The following is a 13,015-nucleotide window of genomic DNA, read 5'->3' on the forward strand; positions in this document are numbered from 1 at the left end:
GTTGCATCTAAACACTGACTAATGCACTTGTTATTAATCTCCCTCTCTGCCTCTTGCTTTCCCAGATGATGAATGGCCAGGCGACGCCGACCAAAGTTAGAGCGCAGCTCCAGCGTGATTACAGAGCCCGTTATTGGTCTGCCCCTGCATTTGATTAATGCTCTTGTTCCAGCTTCCCCCCCACAAATATGCTGACTCTCATCAAGCACCTCCGTCATTGAATAGAGTGCATTTCTCCGGGCTTTCGGTAATCATGGGGGAAAAAAAAATCTATCGGGTGACAAAAGCAGGTATACCTAAGTGATAAAATAATGACTGACGCATCAATTATTGGCCTGAACTCCTTAGTTATGAAGCACACTGCTTTAACAGTGATTGGGAGTGAAAGGAAATGGGTTAATATACTCAGTTTTTTTTCCCTTTGTTTCACCGGCCTGACCCTTTCGCGGCTGCACGCGATTTTTCTTTCACACACACATTTTGATGGTTCACTTGATCGCGGCAACTAAGGTCATTAATCACCGAGACAAAGCGTCACAAGGTTATTAACAATTACGTATCGACAAAAAAAATGCTGATCTTTGAGCACAGTCTATAAAAGTCCAAGGCGATGTGTATTGCAATGTCTGGCACAAATTAGACAGCACTGAATTTAAACCGCAACATAGACATCGAGGTAAATAAAGCTCAACTCGTCGACTACTCTAGAAACATACAGACATCAAGTGCAAAATAAGGCCACACAAATAATAATGTCCTCAAGCAATGACTTTTTTGGGTCACTCATTCCGACAATTCAACACCAACAAAAGTACTGATTAGACTGAAAACTTGTGAAATGTAAAGCTTATGAAGTGTCAAAAAAAGCTCATTCAGTGACACCAATCAATTTATGTTGTCGATTTCACAGAAAACACATTTGTTGAGTTTACTACTGAATGCTTAATTTCTGACATATCTTACAGAAACAACAATGAATGCATCGTAACTGTGAAACGCTGCAAAATTAGGCCCTTTTATTGTTTTGATGACCCATTTTTTGTTTGTCTCTTTTATGTTCACTGTATTAAAATATGCCTCGCAGGATTGCATGGAAATTTGCCAGCATGGATCGTCTTCCAGGAGTATCTGGCTCCTAATGCCACAGACCGAGTACGATAAGAAAAGATAACAGGAAAAGAGATAAGATAAGACAGCTAATTGCTTGCTGTGTGAGATAAATAACAGCAAAACAAAACAGCAAAATCTGAATTGAAGTTCAAGTATAAAGGCGAAAGAGGAGAAAAACCTTCAGATGTGCAGTGACTTGATTGCTTTGTAATCATTTGTGCTTTAAAGAAAATACATCAACGATGATTACAGAAATGAATAATTTAACAAGCTATTTGGTAAAGCCTTTGGACCGCAAATCAAGATGGCAGGAACAAGATGGTTTGTAGTCTGAATAAAACCGGGGAGGCACTTAAGTTTGTTTTGTTCTGGGCTCATCCCCTCTACATCATCTCCTCTGTGGTACTGCAAGCTGGAATGAATCAACAAAGCAAATATTCCCAATAAAGGCCGTGTTTTAAGTGGTGTTGCAATGGAATCCTCAGGGAACGCATGAATAACTGGAAAACACAAACACTTAGAGCACCTGATCACCCGAGGCCAAGCTTGACCCTGAAATTGCTCGTCTGAGGCAGAGCTGCTTATACTCTCCAAACATCAATAAGAACTGAAACTATAAAAAGATGCAGATTTTTGAGTGAAAATCAAACAAGTTCTGTGAGAAAAATGTTATTTTTTTCTATAATTTAAGAAAATCTCACCTTCATTAAATAAATATGTAGGCCTAGAAAGTGCTGAGCTGCTATTTCAGCAAATCTAATTACTTTCTGACTTGATTAGATAAACAAAAAATATAACAAATCTGTACGTATTTGGTCAAATACAAACAGACAAGCAATAATGGAGAAGAATCAGCAAAAGAGGCTGTAGCTGCGTGCACATCACTTTGTGTCAACCTGATAGAACTGTTTTTGACTGAGATCAGACGGTTCAGTTTGCAGAAACACTGAATAAAGTGATTGACGTGTAAGTTCATATAAACCAAGAATTTCATCCAATTCAGTCTGAATCTCGGTTTTAGCACCAAAATTTATTAATGTTTACTGCAGAAGTAGGGAGTGTGGCATGCTTCATGAACTATGCTTTTACAACACAACAAATCTGAAATTTACATGAAAAAACAGCAATTTCAAAAATAAATGGTATCTACAGCTCAAAGACGCAGAAGGTTTGTTCCTATTGTGATCAGAATAACTTGTCAAATCATCAAAATGATCTTTAACGTAGACACATTTCTATATGTGTGTAGCAGTACTGATCACCTGAACTCATTCACCACACAATATGAATTACAATAGAAATAAAGCAAGTTATACCACTGTGCGCCTTGAATAAATATCTTGCAGTTAATGTCATAATTTCTCACAGCTGGCGAATTTCATCTTGCAGGCCAGTCCTGTCCTGTCCTGTGGGCCATATGTTTGACACCCCTGTGTTACACTATTGCTTTCCCGACTGTCCTGACTGAACATATTTTGGGGCGGGTCCGATATGAGCCACACATTGGAACAGATGTTCTGAGGATGCACAAAAAAGAAGAAGAAGAAGAAAAAAAAAAAACAATTCTGCAGACTACAGCAGGCCGATTACAATCATCAGAATCAGAATCAGAACCTAGTTTTCCATTGAAAACATTCAAAAAAAGCAACATGTCGATTAAAACGTAAATGCTATTTAGTGTAAGTGATCAAAGATCAATTCATGTGAATGTGACAATCAGTTCCTTCTGAACTGATTCCAAAATGATGAACAGTGGAACATCTGCTGTTTACCGCAAAAGACCTCCGCGTACGATGGTATTAATAAAAACCTGAATATTTCCTCAGTGAGTGGAATCTGTCTGTTCTCACATGAAGGACGTGTGGCTGCGGCTGCATGTACCCTGTGAAAGAAACGCGCACTACATTTATGGTACATAACGTTTGTTTTGTTTTGTCTCCTGAGCATCCGGCGGTCACAGATCTCGCTTCTGGCTCTTGAACATCCCTCGCGAATCCAGCAGAGGATTGTGTCGGAGGAAGTGTTGTGCATCCTATAAACTAGAGAAACTGTGCTGTAGTCGGTTGTTTGTTGCGGCTTGCCAGCAGGTGTAGCTCCCGTGGGGGGGAGGAGTCCACTGGGGGAAGGTGTTTGCTGGCATGGTTGCCTTGTAAGCATGGATGGGGAGTGTGTGTACGTATGTGTGTGGTAAACATACATGCATGGTCGCTTCTGGGAGAGGAAGTGTGCTCCACTGATGATTAAGTGTGTCTGAACTCAGTTCGGAAAGCTATGTGGTGTTCAAAACCTTACATCTCCCCCTTCGTGTTCATCGCTAGCCTGCAAAAAAAAGGTAAAACAAATATAGAAATATTCCAGTTACTTTATCACTATCTATTATAGAAAAATGCCAATCAATTGATACATCTGATAAAAGAAACAATAAATTACTGTTGTATTTCCATCTCAGCTAGAATACTGAAATCTGACTGTCACTACTAGATCATGGATAAAACGTACAGCTAGAATACAACAGAAAAATAATTGATTAAAAATACTTATTAAACCCCAGAGGGGAATTCCTTAATCCCCTGTTATATAGCAAACTGAGCCAATAATTGTGAACAAAGTTTATTTCAAAGAAATATAAGAGACTGGGAGTGACGTTGAATTCAAGAAACAAACTATTTTTAAGGTGACACTTACCTTCACACTCACTTATCTTTCTAATACGGCACAAATTTAATTGGGGAGTGTGAGCGAGATGAAGGACGGACGCGGAGCAGCGAAGCGTCTGTTAAAAAGCCACGACCTCAGTGCATTTCTCCACTTTTCACATCAGCATGTCTGTCATGACGAGCCGACTACATCAATGCCCACATAAACACTCCGGGAGAGTGCAGCGGCCCGAAACTCCAGCAGCTCTCCTGGGACTTGTCCCACAAAAAAAAAAAAAAGAATGCTTTCAATAATGAGTTGTCTGCATTATTCATAACAATCTGACAGATTCTCCAAACAGCTACAGGAACCAATCATCAACTAAATACAGAACATTAACTCATCATCAATGTGGTTAAAGTGGGATTTTAATCAGACACACGCACTGTGTGTTTAATCTTTAGTGTTTTCAACGGCGTCCAGCGTCTTTTAGGCTCGATCAACGCTCCAGTGTCAGATACGATATGTCCTTTAAACCTAAAGAAAGAAGAACTATTCTCTTAATGGAAGTCAAATAGTTTTTGCAACATAATTCAATTACAATAAATTGAGAGTGATTTCAGAGTTATGCACACTAATGGACGCGTGTCCTTCTGCTTATGAACGTCTTCGGCTGCTTTAATGCAAATGCAAAGTCAACAAAAGTGAGGTTCTTGCTCTTTTACCGAGTGTTCAATTTTTGTCTGAAATTTAAAAATATAACTCAGGAATATCTTTTCATCATCTTGGCAAGGTGGAGTTTAAAAGGTAGTTACAAAAAAAAAAGAAATGATTGCTTCAGAAAAAAGAAAACAAAACTCTGCTCGATTCCGTCTAAAAGAGACCAGAGAAAATCGAATGAGTTGAGCTACAATTATTGAGAATCAAACCCATATGCGGTTGTTCTTTTACATGGCCTCATTTTAGCTCACTATCACTGATTAAGATATATTTCAAAGTACATAACAAACGCTGGGTTAATTATTCAAGCGGGAGTCCTATGATCTGTCATGTCAGACTGAGCACGCGCCCAGCTGGTTCAAAAGTTCTTATGTCCTTAGGCAATTTCATAAAGTCCATAAAAAGTTTGATTTTGTGCCGTTAAATATCCAATTTGAGAAGGGGGGGGGGGGGACACATTACATGACAAAAAAATTGTACTTTTTGATTACTGCAATTTTGCGCTTCTGTGTTACAAATGAAAGGCAAATGCAAAGTGAGCCTTGGCTGAACAAATAGCTTTTCAATTGTCGGATGCATTTTCGGTTCACTGCTGCTTGTCCTACTTTCAGAAAAGACTTCCTGTCTGATGTAGCAGCTGGGTGACACGCTGGAATGATGCGACTCTTTGCACAGTATTAAACGCCGACCTACACTGTCACGCTGAGATGGAGGACAATAATTATTCCTCAAATTTAAAAGCATCAACACCATAAAAGTTCCTTCTGCTGCCTCTGTCCTCTGCTGCATGAGCAAAGTTGCTGATTTGCAGTTCGGGGGGGGGGGGGCATTATCACCGGATCAAACCTCCCCAGACTAAGTGTGCTTTTAGCCATCGCAGGTCAGCCGTAATCGCTGCAGGAGTACGTGTCGGACAGTGTCCGCCGCTCCAAGTGGTCATTTTAAAGTGTGGAAGGACATTACCTCGTATTCATTACAGGCCACCTATGATGGAGGGACGGATACGTAGGCCAAAGTGATTTGGATCTGGATCAGGCTGCAAATAACTCAGAAGCTGCTAATGTGCCACACTGCATTATGTAAAGGCCGCTTTCCATTGTTTTGAGTGCCGACAGCACCCAGGAACTCATTATCACATGTGTGCGATGTATACGGCCGAGAGCGGGCACTGTCTTACTCCTGTTTGTGCAGAGAAAATTAAAATTGATTTAGAGAAAAGAAAATCTGAAGTGAAAATAAAAAAAAAAAAAAAAAAAAGAGAGAGCAAGAAATAAAAGAAATACATCTTCTTTTCTCAAACCTGCATGCTCATACTGATTCTCCTTTTTGTAGCTCTCCAAGGTGCTGATTACTGAGTCAGGCTCCAGGGTTTCTAAACGGGCGAAGTGCTTGATAAATTACATGGTATACTCATAAAAAATAATACAGAAATCATGATAAGAGTGAGATAGGCGTGCCTTTTGGGTACTGAGAGATATTGTACCACACAGAAAGAGCAAAAATACAACACGAACTTAGATGAGAAATATTACAACTGTGATATTTTCCCTGCTGACAAAACAGAGCGTGGAGGAGTCAACTAAAATCAATAACCAGTTAACCAGAAAAAAAGGTTTAGCACCGCAAGGATGGAACTCCTCCTAAAGCACAACCAACACAGCAGTTACTCATCCATTTCCCAATCAGAGCAGAAAAAAAAAAAAAAAAACTTTTCGCTTTGGGCCATCTTCAAATCTGACTTTGAAATAGATTAATTTATTAAATAGCTACTTCATATTTCAAGAAATCATGTTTAAATGCAAAATCAAATAAAATTAAAACTGCATGTACAGAGCTGGTTCAGGAAACACCAAGCAAAGCCCATATTGACCTCATAACACGAATTAAACTTTGAGAACCTTTTTTTAAAGTGTAAGTCCGTTACCCTGTTGAGAGTCACTTATTTTTGTCTAGCAAGCTGATGTATATGCAACGCATTATTTCAAAGTTTTGTCTATATTCAGCATTCATTTGCAAATATGTTCACATGTGTAAATATCAGCATTTGAAACAAGTTCTGTTTGATGAAAATTACAATAATGATCACATCTCATGCATTCTGTGTTAGTATTTCATTAGATAGTTATTACTATACATATAGTATATATAAATAAAGAGTTAAACTTAATAATTTTCAAAACGGCCGTCATCTCTTTGGACATGGCGACTGCTTCCATCAGGTTCCCGTTTCATTTGAAAAGGCGTTTGCCTCCTCTACGCTCCCCGTTGTCGATTTTTCTCTGCTACACAATATGTTGTTAAAAGGTACACAAGCAGGAAGACACCAGAATAGGAGTCTTAATCCGATTTATCATAATCAAATAATGGTTGCTATCCGATAAAGCATATCCCATTACGCTCTTTACATGTTGAGGTGAATAATCCGATATATCTCCAGAAATCGGGTGATGATCGAATTTTTCTTGTGCTTTTTAATGGGCTCAGTGAGTCTCTGTCATTGTGCAAAATAAGGCTTTATCAGACAAGTGTTTGGTATTTTACACATTTATCCCAGATTAAAAACTGCAGGTGCACAACAAAGTACATAAGATTAGAAGACACAAGAAAGAATTACACAAGAAAGTTAAAATATGAAAAATAATGAATACTAGTGCTTTACTACATTTCTTTGATTTATCGAAATCATGAAAAAAACAAAAGAAAAACACAGAATTTTCAAGGCATCTCGGTTTGTTAAACATCTGACATTTTGGCTTCATTTAAATGGCGACATTTTAGATGAAAACACGCTGTTTTTTTTCCATTTTCATTACGGTTTTGTGTTTACATGGCAAATCGCTGTCTGTTTACATGGACACAAATTCGACATAAACATTAACAGACAACTAACTCACTGACGTTCAGGTTGACTGCTATTACGGGTCACGCACAACTGTAAAACTGATAAGTTTATGAAACTACATTAAAAAGTGTTCTTATGAGTGTCCTATAGGTTCAATAAAGGTGCAATAAATCAAACCATTTCAAAAATCAATGACATGAAAGTTGGAAAGTAAAACTTAATATTTGCACTAAATCATGCATCATCACAATATTTAAAATGTTTCTCAGTGGGAAAACGTTCGTACACCCCACAGACAGAAAGGAGGAAGTGAGTCAGTTGCTGCATAAATGATTCAAGGCGAATTCGACAAATTTATTGCAGGAAAAGACATTTTATTGCTGCAAGAATCCTACAACTTCTATAACTAAGATTTTTATTCATGTCCGTCGAGAGTCTGGTTGGAGGATTTGCTGGATGAGGCAGCCGCGAAGCATCACCACATCTAATTATTTCACTTTGTTGCTTTTTTCAATTCAAACAATGGATGATCAGGATTCAGAGATGTACATGTTTCATTTCACATCTCTTTCACACTGTGTGTGCGTGACATGGGCAGCGTCTTTATGCAGCGGTGACAGAAAATATGGATTTCGATATGGAACATTGCTACCCAGCCGGTTGTCAGCTGGATTTCCTAGACGGGTGATTGTTTTAATCTGTAACCGATGCTCTGACATGTTTCGTGATGTTCAGCCACGTTGGTTTGTGCCAGAGCTCATTTTGTTTGGTTGGCTTAGAAAAACACAACTTTTACGTTGCCAATATTTTTGTTATCGCGTTGCGGAGCTGCCAGATCCATAACCTTGTTGACACAACTGTCTTGTTTGGGCTGCTTTTTCTGATCCCTGTTGTGTGGACGAAACCTGAGCGGTGATCAGTGTTGCTTAAAACATAGCAGTCAACCGTAACAGTGATAACACATGGAGAATTCAACAACCTCAAATATATGTTTTCTCTATTTGTGCAAGGTGAGGAAATGCTATTGAGACACATATTCATAAAAATGTAGTCCATACAGTGTTCCCACTGTTAACGCCAGAGGCAGGATACATCCTGCGCTGCCAGTTTGAGTTTGTGGGATTGTCATGTGTACGGTAATAGAACTGTGTCAAAAAGTCAGACTTGCAATATCGACACTTGGCTGGTCTTCTAGAGATGGCACAGGATTTTTTATTTTTTTTTTATAAAGCCACATTATTAGGGATTACACACTACACGACACAAAGAAGCTTTGCGAAGCATTTCTGTGTCACTCCAGCTGTTCAGCAGAGGTTTAGAATTCAATATGCACGAAGTGTGGCCACGTCAGAAAGAAAAAAAAAAAAAGGAAATTACTTTTTTTCCCCCTTCCGCCCTAAATCAGACAGTTGCAATTCTGCCAGCAGAGTGTGTGGTTCTGTGTTGTCTTCGACTGACCTGACCTCCCCCGGATCTTCGGTAACCAACACGTCCGTCTTGCAGCTGGCGACTGGGTTGATTGACAGCTCCACCGGTGGCACCACAAAGCTCTTGCTGACTGGCAGCCACAAGCCTTGTCCCAGACTGTAGAACGATCTGTGTTGACATGACCGCAAGACAGACGTGAACTTCAACACTGCACTTGCACATAAAGGAATTCTTTCCAACCACAAAGACACACAGACGAACAATATTAAAGGAATTTGAGCAGGATTTTTTTTTTAATTAAAAAAAAAAAAGTGATGTATTTAAATATAAACACCATTAATTCTACAAATGACTCTCTCTCTGTGGAGTTTGCTTATGTTTGTGCATATTTTCGCATAACGTGTTTGTTTTGTTTAGCTTGAAGCTGCGAGTGTGTGTAATTAGTGCAACTGGTCACTTGTTCAGCTCTGACTCTAAGAAACTAAATCAAACAAAGTGATTAGAAAATGGACAAATGCCAAAATATAAATAGAAGCAAACAGTTTTTGTTAATATTCTGATAATTTCACATTATGAGAGAGTACAATAAAGCATGCTTACATAGATTAAGGGACATACAGATCTAAGAGTCTCGGACATGTCGGGGTATATATCATACAATTTACTGTGAAAGGGTAAAAAGAGGGTACAAATACATTCCTGGGTTACTAAATGAACCCATCTGATTAAAAAAAAAGGTTTATATTCTGAAAGTAGCACTTTATTTTTCAGATAATGTTGCAACCAAGGTTGCACTGCATTCAATGGACTTTAGAGCTATTAGTCTATTACACTCACATGTGGTCCATCTATGGCACAGTTGGGTGTGGAATTGGATTTGGAGGAACACATTAGAAGAAGCTGGGGAGCTCAGGGTTTTTCTTTATACCTGATTAAAAAAGCTCCGTCTCCATTTTCCTTAAGCGTAATGTGTGGTGCAGCACTTTGGCACATTGTGCGGGGGGACAAGTATACTAATGGTGACTGGTCAGCATGGTGTAAAAATAATGTGGCTTTCACCAGAGATGCTTTCCTGAGTGAAGATGAAAACCCTCAGCAGGGGGTTTCGACTTGTTGCCTGAAGAATAACAGCTGTAGAAAAGGCCTGACACCTCATGAAAAGCCAAGGCTGTGTGTGCTTCAAATGCTTTTAATACATGTGAACAACTCAGGTTGAAAATGTGACGTTGAGAAACCGAGCCTGAATGGATTTTCTTGGCAAACATTTTAGCGGTAGGCTAAATCATGAGATCTAATTTCTCTGCAGAGTTATTTTCATAGATTTTTGTGAGCTTTCCGCTCATGTCACGAAGGTTTTTCCACGGTTAAATGTTGCTGACATACAACCAGACAAACAAGCCTTTGTATGTTCGGGACCGGATTACTGGAACGCTCTCCTCTAATTTCTCTGACTGTGTCGAGCCTACATGCTTGAACAAAACACTGGTGACTGCGGAATCAAAGAATCAAATGATTCCAGTCATCTCGGCCTGCCCTCGCTGTCTGACAGCTCAAAACAAATTTGACTCAAATCTATTCTTAATGTAGCCCTTCAGATCACAGGATGCTCATTTCCTCACTGTTCTTCGAGTGAAAAAGGGATGAGACAAGAACTGGTTTCCTATAAAGCTTTCCCTCTGTGAAAGCAATCCGTGTTACGGCTAAGCTCCTCTTCTCCCTGTCGCAGGACTGAATCTGCCCAGCTTAAGAGCATTACAGTATTTTGTCCCGACTCCTCAGCACAGCCCCGACGTTACAAAACTTCCCGACTCGGTGTAGGTTTCCACTCGGTTCCCGCGTCTTTTACCCACTTTGTTAGCTTTCTGTGTCCGTGTGTGCATGGCTGACTGTACTCTGCAGCTCTGTTTGTGTATACGGTTGTGCTTTCATCGTTTTTTTTTCTTTTTCTTTTCTCTCACAAACTCTGGGCTGACACAGTGCTTCATCTAAGCAAGTTTGCTCGCTGCCTTTTGTGTGCGGAGATGCCAGAGCAGCCCGAGTCCCATAACCAATGTACTACCTTGCTTTTAACTGGCAGCGCAGAGCTGAAAGATGAAATGTGTATTTTTTTTCCCCCCCTTTTTTTTTCTTCAGTGCTGAACAAATAGTGTGGTTTTACTATGTCATTTTTTACAGCGGACTCCAGCTGAGAAGCTAACTCTGCGAGGTCAGTGTGAAGAGGAGCGAGATTATCGTGACAAAAGGACTCTTCCGGCGTACATACTGGAGGAGTGGGGAGCATGAAATCAAGATAGATTCCACAAAACCAAAGCCTATTCTTTCGCACGCCTTTTTTCCGCAGATAAAAACACTGAGTGAGGAAATAAGCACAGCAACTTTTTTTCTTTTTAAAGCCACGAATAAAAAAAAATAAGGAGTGTTTCAGTACTATAGGTAGGGGGCTGGTAGCAAGGGGTATTAAGGAAGCTCCAAAATGAACAGCTGGGTGAGAGTGAACGGGTCCTTTGGGTTTTGCACTTCTTGAAAAATGTCAGACACAATGACCCCATCAAGAATGAGAAGAGTAACAAAAATGGCAGTAAAAGCATGAGAGGACTCGACCCAGGACTGCTCCCGGGGACATTCTCCACCCACAAGATTCAATCGGCGGGACTCTGCCGCAGCGTGAGGTATATTTGTGCATCCGCCCAACTGTGTGTGTGTGTGTGTATCTGCCAGCTGCTTATCGGCATGCTCTGTCGCACACAAACACACACACAAGCCGGAGCCACAAGCACCACCAGCCTTCCAGTGTGTGTCCACAGAATCACAGATGGTTATGTACTGGTCGTGCACTCAAGAGATCCACCAGAAGTGAAGGACTCACCTGAAGATCCTCTCTGGGGCCTGCTCGCCGGTAACTAGGTCATAGCCCTTCTCCAAAGTAGCGTACGGCCAAGGACTGGAGAGGAGAGCGAAATGCAAGGATGAAGAGATTGAAAAGATTTATAGGTGAAAATATGGTGATGCCACATTGTTATGTATAAATGCAGCATGCAAAAGTAATGCACGGCAAAAAAGAAGTGGATATATGAGAGGGACCAAACTATATCACAGGAATAAACTAATCCTGTGTGATTTAATGTTTTCAGCTGGATAACATTATTGTTTGTCTGCTGCTGCTGCTGCTGCTCCTCTAAACCGGGGAGAAGAAATCTGATCAGCGACTGAAGTGAATCCAGCAGATGACAGGTGCAGCTGAATAACAATGTGGGGCGGATGATTGGGAAAGCCAGCTAATTGTCAAACAAGGTCAGAGTCAGAGAGAAGGCTCGGTTCTCTCTCTGTTGTTTGCCAGTGGCTTTCATTTTGTCAATGAATTTCTCGAACTTCTCTTAATCACCTGCAGCTATATCTGTAATTTTAAGCCAATTCCTGTATTTTGTCTTCATATTCCTTATTTAAAAAAATAAAATAAAATCTCGGCTTACCTTCGTGGGTCTCAATTTATTTTAATAGTCAACTTGCAGGGACTTGTAACTCGCTCAATAAAGGCCATCCATCACAGTGAACAAATGGCTTCATTCTTTTTACATAAAATTAATATAGTCCACCGGTGGAGTAAGGACTATAAAAGCCTTTGTCGGGTCATTGAAGTACAAGTAAGCGGAAGACGGAGCGGACGGGACTCACCCTTCGTTGCGGCCCCAGTCGCTGCGAACACAGAGGTGTTTGTGGACGGGGTCGGGGGAATAACCCTCGTGACAGCTGCACTCTCCTGGGACACAGAACAATTAAAAAAAAAAAAAAAAAAAAGGCAGATATTTATTCATCCTCAATTGTTGAACAAATTACAGAGCAAAGCCAATCTCATGGCCTCCTCCTTTATGAGCAACGGGGCTGTTGCTGTACTCCCTCATTTCACAGTTGATTCTGCGACACTGTCGCTATGAAATGAGCTTCTGGGAAAAAATTCCGCCCCAACTTTGTGTGAGTCATTGTTTGGGATTGTGCAGCGGCAAGTCATCATGACCCTCTCTCATCCTCACACCAGAGAAATGTGACGTCTCCATCCTGTCAGCAGGGGAACGGAGCGGCGTCGGGTTGATTAGTTGCACAAACACGAAAACAGCCTTGAATCAGTGACAAGGAATCTGTTGACTCAAATCTGACAAAAAAAGGGACTCGGTTTTTGTTTGCCGCCTGTGTCACTCCGCATCTTTCATCACCCTCAATAAAGCATTTCCATCCTTGAGAGTTTTGTCTTAGTAGATCTTCAGCTCTCTGCAGAATGAGTCG

The 13,015-nt window shown here is 40.4% G+C and overlaps 1 protein-coding gene across 1 annotated transcript in view; it reads right to left on the minus strand.

Moving 5' to 3' along the window:
• astn2 (astrotactin 2) overlaps positions 1 to 13,015 on the minus strand; it is a 261,407-nt gene that overhangs the window by 98,139 nt on the left and 150,253 nt on the right. The window contains exons 8-10 of the mRNA XM_030085456.1: positions 12,410 to 12,494; positions 11,604 to 11,678; positions 8,768 to 8,905 (exon numbers count right to left, since the gene is read on the minus strand). Of these exons, the coding sequence (XP_029941316.1) occupies positions 8,768 to 8,905; positions 11,604 to 11,678; positions 12,410 to 12,494 (298 nt within the window). The remainder of the gene's footprint in view (positions 1 to 8,767; positions 8,906 to 11,603; positions 11,679 to 12,409; positions 12,495 to 13,015) is intronic.

The sequence above is a fragment of the Salarias fasciatus genome (assembly GCF_902148845.1).
Source record: "Salarias fasciatus chromosome 7 unlocalized genomic scaffold, fSalaFa1.1 super_scaffold_4, whole genome shotgun sequence".
NCBI classification, from domain to species: Eukaryota; Metazoa; Chordata; class Actinopteri; order Blenniiformes; family Blenniidae; genus Salarias; species Salarias fasciatus.